The 21,244-nt window shown below is 40.7% G+C and overlaps 2 protein-coding genes across 3 annotated transcripts; both read right to left on the minus strand.

The window, feature by feature from the left end:
- Positions 1–25: 25 nt before the first annotated feature.
- On the minus strand, positions 26–7,477 carry LOC117267945 (cytochrome P450 2K1-like). Its single transcript, XM_078161395.1, has 9 exons — positions 5,842–7,477; positions 4,289–4,451; positions 4,057–4,206; positions 3,802–3,962; positions 1,977–2,156; positions 1,758–1,899; positions 1,485–1,669; positions 1,240–1,381; positions 26–1,159 (listed from the first exon to the last, which is right to left on the minus strand). Exons 1-9 carry the CDS (start codon positions 6,037–6,039, stop codon positions 972–974), a joined length of 1,509 nt encoding a protein of 502 aa, XP_078017521.1. The 5' UTR covers positions 6,040–7,477; the 3' UTR covers positions 26–971.
- Positions 7,478–10,785: 3,308 nt separating this feature from the next.
- Positions 10,786–16,389, minus strand: LOC117267944 (cytochrome P450 2K1-like). Of its 2 annotated transcripts, none has more exons than XM_078161340.1 (9): positions 15,414–16,389; positions 15,138–15,300; positions 14,848–14,997; positions 14,522–14,682; positions 14,148–14,345; positions 13,915–14,056; positions 11,682–11,866; positions 11,414–11,555; positions 10,786–11,321 (listed from the first exon to the last, which is right to left on the minus strand). In XM_078161340.1, exons 1-9 carry the CDS (start codon positions 15,621–15,623, stop codon positions 11,134–11,136), a joined length of 1,539 nt encoding a protein of 512 aa, XP_078017466.1. In that variant the 5' UTR covers positions 15,624–16,389; the 3' UTR covers positions 10,786–11,133. The 2 variants fall into 2 exon arrangements, with proteins under 2 accessions (XP_078017466.1, XP_078017467.1); XM_078161341.1 differs by having other exon boundaries at positions 14,148–14,327; positions 15,414–16,383.
- Between the last annotated feature and the right edge of the window lie 4,855 nt (positions 16,390–21,244).

Here is a 21,244-nt window from a genome sequence, read left to right on the forward strand (position 1 = left end):
AGAAAAAAAGACACAGGGACCAGAATAAAAGTTTGGTTTAGAAATGGAGTTCAGCTATAAGAAGAGGCAGATGTAAATTTATTTATAGTAATATATGACATGATTTATAGCCTTGACGAAAAACAATCTACAAAACCAGGTACATCCATCTATGAAAATAATCATTAGTGGTGGAGAAGCAGGAATATGAAGCAGGGCTGTAATCACAATACACTTTTGGGGGTACAAGATACCCTCAACACTCAGGAAGTATCAGATTGTCTCCCCCAATATTATATAGCTGTGACCCCTAGGGAGTCCTCAGAGTTATTACAGGATGTCTGCAAAATGATTGTTTGTTTTTTAAATGTATATATCTAATTAAATATATCTGAAAATACTTATCAACAAGATTTCAACATATTATTGGCAAAGATAATTTGGCCTATCTATTAATAAAACATTTAATTTACAGCACACAATATTACTGATATGCAAACTGTCACCCATGAATCATTGTGCGATCACTAGCTAGCGCTAAATGTGAGGCAGGCAAATTTGTATTTCCCAGGATGATGAAGACATGACCCACCCTACTCTACCAAAGATTGGCAAGAACTACAAAAGAAATCAGCACAGCAGAATACAGCATGTTTGCAATGTCCAGCAACACTTGACACATTTTTTTTTTATGTAAATGATAGCTCTGATGACTACTGATGACATATCAGTCTTGAAGGGTTGTCCCATTTCAACTGGAAAGACTTAAACCACCACCACTATTATCTGTGTTCGAAGAGGCAAGGTGGTTCAAGATGGGGACATGGGGACATCTGCTGGCTGCTCAGTTTGCTCACTAAAACAACATTTATACCAGTGAAACAGACAGTTATAAGCGCACATTTTTCCCCGAGAGTGTTTCACCTAGTCCCACCCTGCTCTGCTGTGATTGGCTGGTACTTCTCATGCTTTACATGCTCCAGCTCTCTTCCTCATTGGCGACTGACGGCACACAGCTCATGAGGTAAAGGGTTAAGGATGAAGCTAACAACTGGTGTCAGATCCAGTTCATCCTCTGTGACTCCAGGTGGAGGAGTGAAACGAAAGCGCTGAAGGAGGGAGGTGAAGAAGAGGAAGAGCTCCATTCTGGCCAGACTCTCTCCCAGACACACCCTGCGACCTGTGAGAGCAAAGCGTTGCAGGGAGTTAAACTGGATCATGTCTTTAGGATTGTGATATATCTATGCACAGTTGTTGTACCTGCAGAAAAGGGCATGAAGGCGTCTTTCCTGATAAATTTACCCTCCTTATCCAGGAAGTGGGAAGGGTTGAAAGTGTGTGGCGTCTCCCATTCGCTCTCATCATACAGGACAGAAGTAAGAAGAGGAAACACAGTAGTCCCCTGCAGCCAAAAGAAGAGAGCAGGTGTACTGTTTAAATTCTCAAAACCAAATGTTTTTGGAGAATAAATTATCTAACAAAAGCAAATGTGCAGTGCGACTGACCTCTTTGATAAAGTAGCCCTGGAAGGTGACGTCTTGGCTGGTTTTGTGAGGAAGGGCCAAGGGGCCAATGTTAGCAAATCTTTGTGACTCATGAATGACAGCATCAGTGTATGGCAGGTTCTTCCTGTCCTCTACTCCAACCTGACGCCTTCCAACCACCCTGTCCAGCTCCTCCTGGACCCGGTCTGGACTCACATAAAATTGAGATTAATTTGAAAAGTTAACCCAATTTTATGCAAACAATGTTAACTAAATTTCACCAAGGACGAGCACCTTGAAAATGTGGGTACTTCGCCATAAACAGGAGGCACCACTGAAGTGTATATGCTGTAGTGTCAGTCCCAGCTGTGAGCAGATTCATCACACTGTAGTGAAGGTTGTCGTCATGATAGTGCGAATCCTTGATTTCAGACTCCTGTAACACAGAAAAGAGGGACTGAGTTACTGATCAGTAATATCAGCCAGTTTATTCACTGGAGTCGGACACCTCACCTCCAGATTCATCATACGGGTCAGGAATGCATCAACAAAGCATCTGCACATCTCAGGGTTCAGAGTCTCCTTCAGCTCTGCTATCAAGCGTCTTACGTCATTCCTGTAGTCCTCCCCATTCCTCATCAAAGCCCTCCAGTTTTTAAGACAAGGGCCGAGCCAAGGAAACAGGTTGTATATCTGTAATGGAGCACAATACAAACTATCTACAGTCAGGTCCATAATTATTTGGACAATGATACAGTTGTCATCATTTTGGCTCTGTACACCACCACAATGGGTTTTAAATGAAACAATGAATACCTGCTTAAAGTGCAGACTCTCAGCTTTCATTTAAGGCTTTTTTCAAAAATGTAGTATGAACCGTGTAGGAATTACAACCATTTCTTCACACAGTCCCCCAACTTTAAGGGCTCATAAGTATTTGGACAAACTAACATAATCATCAATTAAACAGTCAGTTTTAATACTTGGTTGCAAATCCTTTGCAGTCAATGACTGCCTGAAGTGTTGGACACACAGGCATCATCAGATGCTGGGTTTCTTCCCTGGTGATGCTCTGCCAGCCCTTTACTGCAGCCGTCTGCACTTCCTGCTTGTGTTTTGGGTGTTTTGCCCTTTAAGCACGTATTCATTGTTTCATTTAAAACCCATTGTGGTGGTGTACAGAGCCAAAATGATGACAACTGTATCATTGTCCAAATAATTACGGACCTGACTGTATGTAGGATTTAATAACAGTTAGATGTTACAGTCCAGCTGGTTTCATTCAGTCCGTGTTTTAGACTCAGTTGTTTATCAAATAATGTGACATAAATGCTTGGGGATGCTTTATTTTCCGCGATCATAAATTCCAAATTTTAATGTAACAGAATTTTCCACAACATCACTGGTACGAACTGTAAGTATAGGTATAACTTAATGTAATAAACTGGAGGTAGTTTGTGCCCTTCTAAATAAATTATTTTGACTGATTTATATGCAAAAACGAAAGATTTGTCTACAGGAATACATAAAGAATGTATTAAATAATAATAGACTAGAATAAAGTTCCCAATAGACTATGAACAAATATTAACTTTCTTTCTATATTCCCTATAGTTAGTACAAATTTAAACAGGAAACTTCGTAGGGGATTATTGATTACCGTAAAACTTCAATTAATAGCCCGGGCTTTTAAATTACTGATCTCAACAGGCTTCTATATGGGACAGGCCTTTAATTCCTTTCACACAAAACTGTTGCTCAGCTAAGATGGGAAATACGCCCTTTATTCGTCAGTGTCTGATGCCACAGGTCACTACCTAAGCGCCGGATTTCGATGACTTCGGAGTGAGACCGGGTTGACCCTTACGGACTAAAGGAATATGAACAACTTAGTGGATAAGGGAGGAACGGACACATATTCGGACATAATAAATTTTGGTCTTCTTTGGTGTGCTTGGTTATATTTGTATGTGCGATCATAACAGCTAACCGACATTTGCTCAAGTGGGTAGCCAACAAGAACTTCTATAAAAATGAACTGCTTGGCAAACAGACCAGGCTTCTAATTGAGACGGGCCTTTATTTGTCAAAATGTGTAGCAACACCGGGCTATTAAAAGGGACTAGGTGTTTAATTGAAGTTTTACGGTAGTTCAGTACTCTTTATAAATCAAATTAAGAAGCTGTGAAATTAAGTTTTGCCAAATATTTCATGGACTACAACAGCGATATTATTAATCGCTTACTTCTTAGGTCAAACAAGTCGGTAACATCAACAGCTCTGTCAAATATCCTTGTAATCATCCAAAATCACTCAATCTGAAATCACTCTGTCGTACCTGGATGGATGCTGATCCAGTCAGACGGACAGACTCGTGTTCTCTGTCAAAGATAGTGTGCAAGACAGGATCTCTATAGTCAAACCTCTTTCCAAACATGATGGCTGTGATAATGTTTGCAGCTGCATAATTAATTGCCTGGGTGTTGTTGAAGGCTTTACCTGAGAGAAGAAGAGTAAGACTGTAAGACAAGTGTAACTTATTCTAGGGAGTGCTGTAAAAACTTGTGCAGTGTTTTAGAGGAGATAATGTTACCTTCATGTTGTTCAAATTCTTCAATCAGGTAGCAACATTCCTCAATGATTTTCCCTTCACTAATCCTTTTGCCCATCCCAAAATCTCTCAATGTGGTTAGAGCAAAACGCCTCATTTCTTTCCACGAGTCACCATTGGAAAATAGTATGCCTGGAGAATAAAAGCAGGTGGGCTTGTTAGGACAAGGACAATAGCAAGTTATTAACAAAACACTCTCAAAATACATTCTCACCATGTCCTTTGTTGAAATCATAGAATATGGGAGTGATCTCTCGGTCTCCAAACTCCTCAGTGTGGTTGACCAGAGCCTCTTTGACAGTCCTGTATCCTGCCAGGACCACCACCTTCTTCCGTCCAAAGTAGACTGTGAACACTGGTCCATATTTTTTGGACAGCTAAAAAGATGGACTTATACTGAGGACAGTCAAAAACTTAAAACGTATTGATTTATCTATGTAACACTTTATAACAATGTTATGAAGCCCTTCACAACAAGATAAAATACCAAGAAAAAAAGAAGAAAAAAAGATTAATTTATTCATTCAGTGTCCATAACCACCTATGCTGGTACAGAGTAGCGAGGGGGCTGGAGCCTATTACAGCTGACATCGGGTAAGAGGTGGAGTACACCCTGGTCGCCAAGGTCAAAGGTTAAAAGAGATCAGATTTTTTTTTAATCAACTAAGCTGGAAAAAGCATGACTGAACAACGTTCTTTAGTTGGTCGTCACGACAAACAAAAGTTGGCTTTATGTTATGTGATAGGGCTCCAAGATTGTAGACGGACAGAACTGGGTGTAGCAAAGCAACACATTCTCACTCCAACCTCGTCACATATCGACGTTTGGTCATGGACTTTCCACGTCCACATACAACGTGCAAAGTACCCTGGGTGCGTTGGTTGTTGACGTTCTGGCCTGTTACATGCATTGTCTTCTTTCAAAATACACTTCCGTTTTCACAGGAAATTTAACGTTTGCATACAGTCTCTTTCAAAATAAACGCACTACATTGGTACAACACCGCAAATTGACATTTGTTTTCTTCAACAACAAACACACATGGTTGGGTTTAGGAGATAAGAGCATCGTTTGGCTGTAGAATCTTACAGGATGCAAACACCGCTCTCTTGGGTGAAGGTCAGTGTTTGCTGAACCCATCCACCACCCCTCCCGACCGCTCCAATCGGACTTTTGCCGGCTTAACTTTCGTCCTAGTCCCGCTGCGTTCCCCCCTGATGCTGCCAAGCCCAGTTAAATTATAGCAACCAGCCACGTATCATGCTGACGTCAAAGGATGTCCTTTTTCATTGGTTTCTGACGCCGCAAGTCACTGTCCAGGCACCGGATTTTGATGACTAGGGAGTGAAACCGAGCTCAGCAAACAATATCATTTTTGTTCTGTCATTGTTAGGCTTGACAAAGTTTTGAGAAGTCCAGCAATGGATATCAAAGGCAGATGGTAAATTGGGTTAGGCTGCTGTGATTAGTAGATTGTAACTGGGTATTTGCATCATCAGCATAACAATGGTACTGCACATTATGTTGACCAATGATTTGACCCAAGTAAAGCATATAGATGGAAAACAGTAAAAGACCCGAAACTGACCCTTAAAGACGCCATGAATGAAATGGAAAACAACATTTGGGAGATATCCAACAACAGCAAAGATTCTATTAGACAAATAGGAGCATAATAAGTTGAGAGCAGACCTTTTTAGACCAAATCAAGTTCAATGAGCTTCTTGTCTTCTATCAAAGCAAAGAACCACATTGTTTTTTCTCACATCAACAAGAGAGCTGTCGAGTTGCTTGAGATCCAACTGAAGCAAGTTACCAAGCAGCGGTAGAGGTTTAGGTCCTGGAGGCTCTCTCTTATTGTCTTGGGAGTTGAAGCTGGAGTAGAAACGGTGGAGGACCAGCAGGCACATGATGGCCACCAACAGGGAGACTGAGGTGGAGGACTGGAAGAGATCTTCTAACATGATCGTACCTAGGGGTGTGCCAGTACATTGATTCTTAGGTGCATCGCGATGCGACACGTGACAATCAATAAATCAAATTTATAAATCAATTTTCCATGATGGCGAAATCACAGAAACACAACCACAGCACCCAGAAGTCGGACGGAACAGAAAAAGTAGTGATAGGATTTCTCATTCACTTGTGAGAGCCGGTTCTTTGGCTCTGGTTCACATTGAAGAGCCGGTTAAAGTTTGTTTGTTTTGTTTTGTTTTGTTTTTTTTTTTTGCTGTGTGTGTGTGTGTGTGTTTGTGTGTTTGGGGGGGGGGGGGTGTTAGTGGGTTCAACGATTAATCTCATTGCTGATTCTATCGCAGAGGGGAAATTCAATTTTTTCACTCTGTTGTCAATTACACACAGTTCCGAACACACACATGCACAAACAGGACCCATACATGCACTAAGTGGAGAAATGTCAGAGTGGGGCTACCCAGTGCCTTCCTCAATGGCACCTCAGCAGTACCCAGGAGATGAACTAGCACCTCTCCAGCCACCAGCACACACTCCATATTTTTGTCCGGACAGGGACTTGAACAGACAGTCCTCCAGTTTACCAACCCAAGACCCTCTGGACTGAACAACAGCCACCCCAGAGTCAGAAGAGACTCTACAGATATAACATTTGGTGTTGCCATAGCAACACTTCTTATACATATCAAGCCTGTCAATGCAGATAGCAGATAGTGGGTTGGCTTCCTACCATTTGTTTCTAACAGAGGGTGGACATCAACACAACGTGAATAAAGTGTCACGGTCGCGCACACACAAACATTCACAAAACAGTCCAGAACATGTCCCGTTCGTACCAGAATAACCAACAACCTCCCCCTGTCCCAAAACACGCCCAAAATGCTTTCAATAACAAGTTTATAGTCTAAATTCAGACTTGTTCCAGCGTGTCCAAACTGCATGCTGGGTAACATGCAAACTAGACAAACAGAGGCCCTGTCCAAATACCCGCACTTGCGCCCTGAGGTCTTCCCTGAAGTGCACTTGCCAAAAGTGCAGTTAGGGGCGTAAGTGCGCAAGGGATCGACGCTGTTTAAAAAGGAGAATTGGGACAGTTGCGTACACGTCACTTCCGTTTCGGTCCAGCTGGTCCGTCTCCTAGGAGACGAAACATGGCGATAGAGGAAATAACATTGTTCACAGCACTGCTGCTGCAAATGATAAATAGATACAATCAGCGAATGATGAGGAGGATTAGGAGCCGCAGGAGAAGGCGGCATCTACATCAGATCCAAGTATTGATGCTGATGCCCAACCAACAGGTAAAATTTTTAAATTAAATTTTTTAAATTAAATTTTACTCTTGAATTTACCTGTTAATAATGTATATATTAGCTGTAACATCTTTTTTTACTCTACCGTTAACGTAGCCTAGATTACCGTTATTACTGTTAAAACCTTTTTTTTGCTTGGATAAATTGTGGTAAATTGTGATATAAAATAAACTATAAAGACATACGGCAATAAAATAATAATAATTAAAGACACAATCAAAACTGTAAAGTGATGTGGACTAACATACAAACCTCAGGTCAACTGTAAACTGTATGTTATTTCATTATTAACGCCCTGTCATGTATTATTAAGTCCACACAGCGTGTTGTTTGACGTTATGTTCCTATAACGGTTGTTGTCAGTCGGAGTTAACGGCTCGCGGATACGTCAGTTACCGTTTGAAGATGGTGAGTTGTACCGGCCAGCTGTGCAGTGTTACGGCGTCACGACACTACAGAGGATTCTGGGTAAAATCCTTCAGCGAAGTGAGGTCTGATGCGCACTTTCGGAAGGGGTCCATTAAGGGCGCAGGTTTGCACCCCTTGATAACAACAGAAGACAATTTGGACACCCTACGCACTTGCGCCCCTTAGCGGGAGCGTGCAATTAAGGGGCACAAGGGCGCAAGTGCGGGTATTTGGACAGGGCCAAAGAAATTAGGAACTGGCTAGTTCACTCTAAAGAGCCGGTTCACTAGTTCACTTCAAAGAGCCGGTTCACTAGTTCACTTCAAAGAGCCGGTTCAAAGACTCGGCTCGTTCGCGAACGCCCGGACAGATAACAGACTGTCATGTTAGCCAACATCAAAGATACTTATCCACCGTCTTTGGTATATTGTAGGTGGACCATCTTGTAGTAATCCAGTATCTTTGGTACTGTCACTGAGCGCGAGGTTCACTCATCAGGGTTCAAATCCAGCGTGTGGCGGCATTTCGGTTTTTATGAACATTAAGACAGAAAGAGCATTGACAAAAGCTACTCCGTGTGTAAGGCGTGTAAAACAAGATTCATGTACAGTGGTAACACGACAAACATGAGACAGCACCTCAAGCGTTTCCACCCCGGGTTAGAGCCAGAGGAGGAGGAGAAGAAGACGCCGGTTGTTGCTACAAACCAGCGAACAATTGAGGAAGGATTGAGAAAACTTCTCCGCGGCTCTGACGCAACGAAAGCAGTTCCTCAGCTGTACAACGAGACCAAAACTGAAGTACTGGAATCACTGAAGAAAGCATGCAGGGTAGCTGTTATTACTGAATAAAGTATCCTTTATGTTAGATCAGTGCCCCACTCCCCTCCCTACAAGACATATACATCACCTGCCTCACCCCGCACACAGTCTGTCAGCCTCCTGCCCTCAGGGAGAAGGTACCCGAGCCTCCGTCCTCGCTCCACCAGACTCTCCAACAGCCTCATACACCAGGCTGTCAGGATGCTGAACTCTCTCCCCACTCTCCCACTCCCTCCCCTCTGCTCCTCCCCCCAAAACACTCTGGACTCTGAACCCTGACCTTCAGATTGACTGTCCTTTTGCACTACTACAGTATAATACATCTGCTGGTATTACTGTTTTCGCACTATTTAACATAGCCTATACAGAAACTTCTGCTTCACTACTATACATATTTAGATTTTAGTTTTTATAGATTTTATATTTTATTTTTATTGTTTCTTTTAGTATTAGTAAATGTCTTTATCTGTTGTGCACTTTATTGTTTAGTGTTAGGAAATGTCTTTAACTGTTGTGCTTGTGCATTTTATCCTGTCACCGTGGGATAGAGAGAAACGTCTTCTCGATTCCTCTGCATGTCTGGTACATGTGGAGAAATTGACAGTAAAGCTGACTTTGACTTTGAATAAGCTGAACAAGCTAATAGTTTGGGGTTTTTTGTATTAAACCTACAGAACTCTGTGCAAAAAGCTGAAGATTTTAGTTAAAATAAGTTATTTGTAAAGGATTTTGTTTGGAAGTCTTTATTTATTATTTCTGAATAAGCAGAATAAGCTATTTGTTTTGTATTAAACTTGCTAGTACCGAAATCTGTGAAAAAGGCTGAGAATTTTTGGTTAAAAGTTTTATTTTTAAAGGATTTTGTTTGGAGGTCTTTTTTTTCTATTACTGAATAAGCAGAATAAGCTATTTGTTTTGTATCAATCCTGCCAGTACAGAAATCTGTGACAACAGCAGAGAATTTTGTTAAAAGAAGTCTTATTTCTAAAGGCACTTTATGTATTACACTTTATGTAATAAGAGCAGCTTTTTGTTGTGGGAAATGTGTTGGATCGTTTGGTCTTATATAAATAAAAGATAATGGAGGTAAATTTGGTTGTTTACTTCAATTAATGGATACTGACAAATATACCTTGTTTAAAGGAAATCCTGTATGGGGAAAAAGATGCATCGATAATCGTAATAATCGTTTAATAATTGTATCGTGAGGTGCCTAAGATGGCATACCCCTAGTCGTACCTAGATCCAACTCCTTTTAGGAAACCATTTCACCGAATAGCTGAATGGGCTTCTACTTCCATCCGATTTGATTGTTGCCTCAGCTAAGTCAATGGGAGGGGCGATCGACCAAGTGTCTGCACCGCCTTTTATAAAGGCCGCACCAATCACGCCATAAAACACACTCATCTCAACTCAGTTTCACTGTCAGTGAAAAACGATTCATGACACAGCCTTTGAGCCATTGAGGGATACAGTAAATGCTCAGAACTTGAAAACCTGTTTTACTGCTTTGTCCTCAGGAGACAAACCAAGCTGCACGTACATAAATACATGTGGGAAGTAGGACACAGTTCTGATACCACAAAGTGTGCATTTTGTGCTGTCATTTAGTAATATGGGATTGTCCGTAAAGGATTAAACTGATAGTGTGCTTGCAAAGATTTGTTAATCAGCTTGTACCAAAGTTTAAAGGTAGTTTGTTTGGAGAATATTTCATTCTGATCTCAGTCTCACAGGTTTTAAGTTACAAATCCACCTTTCGTGTGGAAAGCCTTCTTAAGATTTTTAAAACCTTCTCAAGAGCAGAAAAGAAATTAAATCTCCACTGGGTGTGTTTCCATCAACCAAGATATCTAAGAAACTGGTTAGTCAGCTTCTTTACATCTGCCCAACCCAATCTATATTCTACTCCCATGTGTTCTACAGGAAGTACTCACACTCATTTTATTTATGCAAACAGAATTGCCTTGTTTTCAGTTCTTGACTAAATAGACTGGGTCACCAACCTTACGATTGTTGGTATTAAAACACAGCTTATCCATACAGCTTAGCATGATGAGAAATTAGGGTTACAGTCAACTGACCAAAATATAATTTAAAAGCAGTTAAAATGTATATTTCCCTTTAGTATATCCTTGGAAGTACCTCTGTCTTTTCCATCAGCAACCACTGAAAAAAAAGGTGTGTCCAGTATTTGTTTTTGTTTTTTGTTTTGTTTTTATTAAGTATTTCTCTAGAAGAAAAAGAATCAGTTACCAAAAGAAAATATTGGTACATAAATGTAGCTGATTGTAATTTTAGACGTACATGATGTATCGGCTACGTATACATTAAAAAAATACTTCTGCCATTTGCTGCTCTATGCAAATTACAATCTACAAAGTACATGTCTTTGTGAGAATAATCAACAGTGGCTTAAGAGCAAGAATATTAAGGCTAATGTAGCTTTGTCATTAAGTACAAATCCATATTCCTACACACTGTGTAGCTGCCCCATGTGAGGCTGAGTAAAGGCAGTTATAGTGCCATGCTCCAGCTCTCTTCCTCATTGGCGACTGACGGCACACAGCTCATGAGGTGAAGGGCCGAGGGTGAGGCCCACAGCTGGTGTCAGATCCAGTTCATCCTCTGTGACTCCAGGTGGAGGAGTGAAACGAAAGCGCTGAAGGAGGGATGTGAAGAAGAGGAAGAGCTCCATCTTAGCCAGGCTTTCCCCAAGACACGCCCTGCGACCTGCAGGAATGAAGAGATTTGCAGTATGTGTGGATCATGCTGTGAAAATATCTCTGTATACCCTGAACAACAAGAACTTGACAAAGTTGTACCTGCAGAAAAGGGCATGAAGGCATCTCTCCTGGTAAATTTACCCTCTTCATCCAGGAAGTGAGAAGGGTTGAAAGTGTGTGGCGCCTCCCATTCGCTCTCATCATACAGAACAGAAGTAAGAAGAGGAAACACAGTAGTCCCCTGCAGCCAAAAGAGGAGAGCAAGGCATATCATATAAAGTCACTTTTTCAAGTTTTATGAGGTGGATGAACATTCCATGAATTATTGTTCTTTGTGGAAAAGTGCTCAAACATCTGAGCGCCTCACCGCTTTGATAAAGTAGCCCTGGAAGGTGACGTCTCGGCTGGTTTTGTGAGGAAGGGACATGGGGACGATGTTGGCCAGTCTCTGTGTCTCGTGGATGACAGCGTTGGTGTAGGGCAGATTTTTATGGTCATCCACCTGGACCACACGACTTCCAACCACCCTGTCCATCTCCTCCTGGACCTGGTCTGAAGACACAAAATAATTAACATGAGCGTACAGCCAAGCTAGCAGCTCTCTCATACCTCAGTGACAAAATAGGTCGATTTCCACTGACTTCCAAAATGACATAGCCGATTAGACCTTCCCTAAAATTACATTTATTACCATCCTAAGAGGCTGTATAAATGCTGTGGTATATATGGAGAAGAAGTTGTTCATTTTAGTGCAAGGCTGCCAGAGCTTTCCATCTGTTCCACGGACAATAGGCCTACACAAACAGGGCAAGGAAGACTCTGCACTTGGGATTTTAGGTAAATAGACAATGATAAGGTGCTTGTTAAGGTTGCTTAGCAACCTCAGATGCAACCTGCTGCTGCACTCTTGAAAGCTGGCACAAGCCATAAGACAAGAGTAGCACCCAATGCCTGACCTTGCGTTTTCTTGTGTAAGGCCCCTAATGGTCGCAGTTTTAAACACCTTCTTTACGTCATGAAACAGTCGCAATTATGCTATAAAACTTGGTGGTTAGGTTTAGGCAAAAACATTGTGGTTTGGCTTTAGATAAGTACTTTCGTTATTAATGTAACTGCATGTATTTCACATCAAAGACATCACATACATCACTAGTGTATTATGCTACACATACTAGCATACTACGCTACATTGTAATTAAAAGAAGTCACTGTTGACTTCAGGCCACGAACACCAGTCTCCTGTGTGAAAGTCCTGTGCTTGTGTGACCCATGCATCACCCCTGCTGCCCACCCTACACTGTCTTCTTCCATCTTCATGCAATAGTTTGCTTTTGGAATGAGTCCTAACACCCGGAAATGACTTAGCATTTCTGCACTCCCAGTTCCCCTGTCTCGAAGTCAATGGGATTTTTGAATAGATTTTTGATTAGATGCCTGAAATAAGGTCTGTGGTTAACACAAGCATAAAAGACAATCACGTTCTGCTCAATGAAAAAAAAAACAAAACATCAGTACAAGTGAATTTCGAGGCTTTTATTTGTCTTAATAAAGGTGGTTGCTAACAAGTTGCTAAAGGAGACTACAGGACGTCATCATGCCAAACACGGCTTTACAGCCTCTTTGTGGTGGTGACATTGCAACTGTGGTGTAGTTTGTTTACAGCCTGAAGTTTTTTCCTCTTTTGTTCTTCTGGTGATTAAAGTGAGGCTTCAGAATTCATAAAAGTGGTGTTCATTTGCGAAGATGAACAAAATGTTTAAGTATCATATGCAATTGTTTGCCACAGAGTTTGGTTTCTGCAACAATCCAAAATCCAATGAAAGAATTCCACAGGTTTTTATGAGGGAACCAGGCAGATGCTAACTTCAATGTCGACCTACAGAAAAATGTCATCCCTGGGGCACTCCTTATGACACAGATTTTCTCTCTTTTTATACTAGGTCACCTCACATCCTCCTCTGCTCCTGTATTATATATTCAAGCCACTAGAGGGGGCTACATTAATATAAACCTATGAATGGTTTACTATAAGATCACAAAGTCAGCCTATGTGGCTGTTTTTTCAGTGAGACCAGCCTTAAAATTTGGTGGTGAACCATGTGAGCAGACAGCTAACGTGGCTAAAAAAAGTACAGTTTAATTTTTTATTTTTAATATTTAGATCAAGTCTATGTGATTTCTTCTTTTTTTTGGTGGAAATTTTCACCTTTCACAGATGGAAATGTAGAAACTGAGACAGAGAGAGGGGATATGGCATGCAACAAAGGTCCCAATGAACCCATGTTATTGGTTAAAGTGCATTCCCAATAACTCATGTTATTTGGGAATGCACTTTAACCACTCAGCTATCAAGATGCTCCAGTGTCTGTGTGATTATTAACCAGCTATACATTTCTGCTTTGTTTTAACTCAAACAAGCAATGTATACTGCAGTCTAGACAAACTGAGACTTATATATACTGGAACTAGTATGAAAACTAAGACATGACAAAAGAAATTGTGAAAATAAAGAAGTAAAAAGGACTTTAAATGTTAAAAAAAAAGCCTGTACAGCTTCATAATTTCATAAGATCCACAAGCCTCATCTCCGTCCTCCTTACCTTGTATATGTGGATATTTAGCCATAAGCAGCAGAGCCCATCTCAGTGTCGTCGCTGTGGTATCAGTGCCAGCAGCAAACAGGTTAGTCACTGTATACAACATGTTCTTCTCATGGTAGTGAGTGTTTGTAACAGAGGAGTCCTGACAGAAAGAACAACCACATATTAAAAAACAGACGTGCAATTTTACTGGTCTTTATGTCTAATGAAAAACACAAAAGATGTCGTCTCACCTCTTCTTTCTGCTTCCGTATCAGAAAACAGTCCACAAGTCCCCTGCATATGTGAGGGTTCAGTGTCTCTTTCAGACTCTTGAATAAATCTTTGACTTCTCTGTTGGTTGTCTCAACATTATTTAATATCAGGTGCCGGCCTTTTACCCAACTGACGAGCCTGGGAAACATGTTGTAAAGCTGCAACGAAAAAACCTCCTGAACAAGAAGTTTCAACTAGTTGCAATCTGCAATCCTCGCCACTAAATCCCCCCCAAAACCTTAGACACTGCTCCTTGAATTTTGTCATAAATCATACATAGATCAAATGTGTCAGCTACTATTAATTGTGTGTAATCCTCGGCAGCAATTTAAAAAGCAAATATGAAGCCCACCTGGAGTGGTGCAGAGCCCACAACACGAATGTTCTCGTTGGCTCGCATCACCATGTTTGTGAATCGGGGATCATCATATTCAAACCTGCTTCCATACACGATATTGCAAATGATATTGGATGTTGCGTAATTGACTGGACATGCTGTATTAAATGGTTTCCCTGTAAACAGACAGTGAGAAATAAAATCATTACAACGCACAGACACTGAGAGGTGTCCTGATATGTGGGTTAAATGCCACTCAGCATTACAATGACACTTTCCTTACATTATCTTTTTGTATATCAGAACATCCTGTCATGTGTTGTCACGTACATACCACATACCTTTATGCTTTTCAAACATTTGGATCAGATGGTGGCATTCCTCCAAGATTTTATGTTCAGCCATTCGTTTGCCCATCCCAAAGTCTCTCAGGGTGGTGAGGGCAAAGCGTCTCATCTCTTTCCATGATTCTCCATTTGCAAACAGAATTCCTGTTAATAAACATGACATTCAAGTTAAATTTAACCTGTATCTGTTTTGCTTTTGCTGTAACTGTGCATTTATATTTTTTGGTTTTGTGCTGATATGCAAACAAACTGTACATCAAAGATTTTGTAAAGGTAGGTCTTACCGTGACCAAAACTTGTATCATAAAAAATAGGGGGGATTTCTCTGTCTCCAAACTCTTCTGCGTAGCTGACCAGAGCCTCTTTGACTGTCTTGTAACCAGCCAGGACCACCACTTTTTTGGGTCCAAGGTACACTGTAAACACCGACCCATGTTTCTTTGAAAGCTAGAAAAATGTAAAAAGTAGTCAAACTGTCAGAGACAGTATACGGACATTGAAATGAACCTTTGCAGCTGTTACAAAAGGTGTTTATTTTAGCATAGGAGTGCTTAACTTACCTGAAAGAGGGTTTTGTAGGGTCTGCTGAGATCAAGCTGCAACAGGTTGCCAAGCAGGGGAAGAGGCCTTGGTCCCGGAGGCCCCTTCCTCATCTCCTGGGAGGTGACACTGCTGGAAACAAGATAGAGGACGAGCAGGAGAACAACAACCCCCAACCAGGTGGTGGGATTGGAGAAAAGGAAGAAAATAAAGTCCCCTAAAACAGACATTCCTCTGGCTGTTGATGACGCTGCTCTCACTAAGCCCTGCAGTTAACAGAAGAGGTTTACACTCTGAACAACTGTCCTTAAACTGTCCTTGCATGTGATGTTACAGGGTTGGGTTTCCCACCCGCCCTGTCAGGCTCTGCTGACTCACGTGAGGCAGAGCACCTCATAGGTGAGCCAGACCTGACAGCAAAAGAAGAAGAACTTGTCTGGTCAGAGTTTAACCCAACATTTTAACACGGGTTAAACAAAGACAGAGACAAACTAATTAGGTTTGCTGGAGATAAACAGCGCCTCGTCTGGAGAGTGGACGGGAGCAGGAGGTGGTGACAAAAAGCCGCGGTAGAGTCGGAGGTCCTTTCCCAAACCGGACCCACTCCCACTTACCGTCACAGCTGAATGAAATACAGTGGCAAGCTTTGGGACAAAGGCTGCGGTCGGAAAGTCCCTCCTATTGTCTATTCCTAATCACTGTTCCTTGACCTCGGTGGGAAACGTCACGAGGTCAAGGAAAGATGAGTAGGAGAATTCATAAAGACTTAGGAAAAAAGAACCGCGGAGCTGAGAGAATCCCATAGACATACAGGCCCATTCCCAAACCACTCCCTACCCACTACCACTTCACTACCGAGTGTCACTCCAAATCAAGTTACACTCGCAGCTGTGGAGGGCACTCTAGATTAAGGGGAAGTGTATGAAAGAGAAGCCTAACAGATGGGACGCCCTCGCCACTCTACCGGAAGAAGGAAGCAGATGTAACCATGGATACCGACAGACGCTTTGTGAAAGCAAAATAGAGCAACAGGCTATAAAAACAAACAAACAAAAAAAAAACATTTAAATATTAATTAAAATGAGATACATTAAAAATAAACTTAGATAAGTCAGATAAGAGATACAGTGCAGTGTAATCAAAGTAATTAACTTGTTCATATTTTCTAGACACAGTTTACACATTTACAGATTAATTCATCTGGGCAATCTTACCTCCATCCCATTCCTCTTTTTAGTGAAGAGACTCTCATTTTTAATCCGTAGATCGATTAACTGCTTTGTTTTTTCTTCTGTCCCCGTGAACACAGAATTATATATTTTTTTAAAAATCATGAGAATTGAATGAGGAATTTTAGACAGTTTTAAATAGTTTATTTAAGCATATGGACGTGGAGGTTTTCATCTTTTGACACCAAACATTCCGTGAGTTTGTTTGAGACTGTAAAGTAAGGGTGAGGAACACAAATATGTGTGTTTGACCTAAAATATTTTACAAAGTAGAAAGACGGAACTCTTACATTTGTACGTTGTTTCCTCCATTGTGATGTTGCGCTTCCTGCTGGGCTCATCAGAAGTCTGCACTAATGCACACTCGCTATCTAAGGGCTGAGCAGTCCACTGGCACTCAGCGATAATTGGTTTGGGACGGCCCTTAATATGGCGAAGCTCAGCGTGACCGCGCAAACGGAGGGGGAGTGAATAGGGCGAGGGGATAGGCGCCGGTTTGGGATTGGGCCATATACATAGACAACGCATTGACTGCCACTGCCTATCAGAGCCGATGTCCTCGCCGGCCGCCATCTTGGATGGGTCTCGCTTCGCCTCCACAGTGCATTCACTTCTATTGAGGAAGGAGCTGTATGCACAAGTAAAATAGAATAACTCACTGAATTTTCAACTGATTTTCACGCGGTTTGGTTTGTTACAAACGGCACACATGTAGTTATGATACAGGATGCTTTTGTACATTAAAAATGCGGGATTTCATGCTTTAATACTTACTGCAGATAGCAACAGCATGTTATTTAGGTCACAACACAGTTATTTTTTTCACCTCAACCCCAGAGTGGGATATATATATATATCATAGACTGTATAAAATAATATACACACATATATATATATATATATATATATATATATATATATATATATATATATATATGTACATACATACATACATACATACATATATATACACATACATTATATACATATATATATATATCTATATATATATATATACATACACAGTATTTATATACTGTATAAACACAATATATACACAATACAAAACACAGTATAGCATATTATGTATAACACACCTTTGTGCACATATTCACTTTTCCACCAGCCTTGCTGCAAATATCCCCTGCTGCTCATCCTTCTGTATCTTTTTTCAAATTATCTTGACCACAGTCCCATTTTCATAGTTATAATACCAATACCAAAATTAATTTCAGTGTTTATGTAAATATTGAAAATGTTTTTTTTTTACTACTATTGAGGGATCACAGCAGTCAGTGTAATAAGAATAAGAACTTTATTAATCCCCAAAGGAAATTTCAAAGAAGTCTGTAAGATCATCTATTTAACAAAGAAGTATTAAGTCTGATGGCTGTGGGTATAAAAGAGAGTGAGTGTGTGTGAGAAATAAACTCAATCAACAATCAAGCTTTTTCTTTATTAAAATATATTAATACATTTATTAATATGCTATACTATGTTTTGTTTTGTGTATATTGTGTTTATACAGTATATACAGTATAGCCTATATCTATCTATCTATCTATCTATCTATATGTAGTATATATATAGTGATATATATATATATATATATATATATATATATATATATATCCATCGCACTCTGGGGTTGAGGTGAATAAAATAACTGTGTTGTGACCTAAATAACATGCTGTTGCAATCTGCAGAGAGTACTAAAGCATGAAATCCCGCATTTTTAATGTACAAAAGCATCCTGTATCATAACTACATGTGTGCCGTTTGTAACAAACCAAACCGCGTGAAAATCAGTTGAAAATTCAGTGAGTTATTCTATTTACTTGTGCATACAGCTCCTTCCTCAATAGAAGTGAATGCACTGTGGAGGCGAAGCGAGACCCATCCAAGATGGCGGCCGGCGAGGACGCGCTCAGGCACTCGATGCGATGTCTATGTATATGGCTCAATTCCAATCCAATCCCTTACAGACTCACTGACTTAGAGGCGCGTTCATGTGAAGTGCGTGAGTGTGTGAGGGCTGTCCCATTGTCAAATCGTCAAGTCAGTGAGTCAGTGAGTGAGCCCTTTATGCCCCCTTACCGTAGGTCAGCATCGATGCGGACTTACGGTAAGGAAATTACCCACAGTTCATAGCGTTGTGACGTCAAATACAGGGGTTGCCCTCGGAACACCGGAAGTAACACGGTCGGCAGATATGCAAACATTAACATGGAAGGAGAGTGAAAAAACAGATAGATAAACATAAACACACATGAAGTCAGAGGAATACCAGTGGTTATATTCCACACACAAAGAATATATATCTAGATAGATAGATCTATTTATCTATCTATCTATCTATAGATATATATTCTTTGTGTGTGGAATATATGATGACAATAACTGATAAATTATCACGCCCAGAGCCGCCAATGTTAACAACATTTTGTAGAGAGGGGGATAAGTGCTGTCCCATTCCTATTTGTAGCATCCGGAGCCCTTTCAGACTCTCACACTCAATCACTTACAGCTGATGTCAATTAAGTCAGTGAGGGTTCAGGGCTTGAGTCTTTAGTGGCCGGATTGGAATTGGGCCTCTGGGTATGTCCCAAGTCCCTTAAAATTACTGCTAACCACCTAACCTAGCCACCTTACCTAACTGTTTAGTCCCTCCCACTTAGGAAAACATTTAAGGAGTCAGGAGTTAGGAGTTAGGAGTGAGGAGCGAGGATTGCTGATAAGAGACATGGGACGGACCCTCACAGCGGATAAGGACAAACTCCGCAAAAAACCCCTTTAACGGGGAAAAAACGGTAGAAACCTCAGGAAGAGCACGAGGAGGGATCCCTCGTCCAGGACAGACAGACGTGCAATAGATGTCGTACAGAACAGATCAACATAATAAATTAACAGTAATCCGTATGAGACAGAAAGAGAGACAGAGAGAGACAGAGAGAGAGAGACAGAGAGAGAGACAGAGAGAGATGCAGGACAGACGGTAATGACAGTAGCTTACAACAACATTAATGAAAGTAATAATAACAATAATATTAATATTAATAATTAATATTACCTACAGCCTATTAAACATTATTCCACTCACATGACATGCAGGACAATTAATGATGGGCAAATGTGTTTGTGTATGTGTGTGTGCGCGTGGTGTTATATCACTCGAGCAACTGCACATTTAACAGCCACGCATCACAGACAGTCCGCTGAACACCGCAACGGGTTGTGAATGAAATAAACTTAATTACAACATGGCAGTCTTGCACAAAATATCATTAACGTTACTCTTTGTAGTCACGTAGGCATGTGAATTACAGCGTTTCATTGCAAAGAATGCATGTAACGGGTACACTTGTGCTGTTTCTCCGCCATCTCGTTCAAATGAGACAGACGAAGGGGGCAGGTATTTATACGTCATGGCCTCAAGCTGAAAATGACTTCCTGTTAGGAACCTCTCGTGTTACCTTACTCATCGCACCTAACAGATCCCTCCTAACGGCTTAGGCTAACTCCTTACTGGCAGGAATAAGAGACATGAGACGGCCTTAAAGATGGCGGAGCTCGAAAGACTTCCGGTTCAAGTAAGGAGTTAGAAGTTAGCAGTATAAAATAAGAGACTTGGGACGTACCCTATATGTCAATGAGAGAATCCGACCGCACTTACGCTGGGCTACGTCATCATGCGACGGCGGATGTCAGTGACGTAGGTCGACCGTGGTGAAACTACAGTTTACCAAGGATGGACTACAAAAAGCGCATCTCAGATAGTCCGCCCCGTGCCTACTTACCATGTTGCTTCATGCAGGCTATATAAACGTGGACAGCACAGTGGAAAAATATGACTTAATTACCAACGTCTGAATTGAATTAAAAAAGATAGATAGGCAGTCACAAAAACTGAAACACTGGAAATGGTTGCTCACACTTACGCTCCTGAATCACTGTGATTATTTATGACAAATGTTCAAGTGTATGCCAGAGAGGCAAATATGTTAGGCTTACAAATCGACTACTGTAGCCTACATATCATTCTTAAGTTGCAAACATGTTGAATTAAAAACATCATCTAAATAAAAACGTTTCATATCCCTTTTTCTTAAAACACAAACTTCGGTTAATATGCCAATCAATCATCATTTGTCATTTGCTTACAATAGTTTAAAAACGACCACAAAACTCAGTAAACACCTTGAAATGTTGACATGATTGTGCCTTGAAGTTATTTATTTTATTTTTTTTAATTGTGTTCATTGGATTTTCCATTATATTAGTGACAATAACAACACAGAAAAAAAAGAACAAATAACAAGAGCATACATAGGGATGAAGGTGCACCTGTGCAATTAACAGTATATCTTCTGCCTAAATGGACAGCTTTTCTGTGTTTGCTGATGTTCGTATGCAAGAAACGAGTAAACTATTCAATTCACAGAGAGAGCAGAAAGGAAAAATGAAACTGAGCATATCTTACACCACAATATTAACTTGAATTGGGTAATGTTACAACAGTAGCGTGACGTTTATAGTTCGCATGGTTTTGTTGAGAGTTTGGAACATATAACGTTACGCATATTATCAAGTTATGGCATGAGACGGGCAAAGCTTCATGTAGG

Source organism: Epinephelus lanceolatus, chromosome 18 (assembly GCF_041903045.1).
Source record: "Epinephelus lanceolatus isolate andai-2023 chromosome 18, ASM4190304v1, whole genome shotgun sequence".
In the NCBI taxonomy this organism is placed as follows: domain Eukaryota; kingdom Metazoa; phylum Chordata; class Actinopteri; order Perciformes; family Serranidae; genus Epinephelus; species Epinephelus lanceolatus.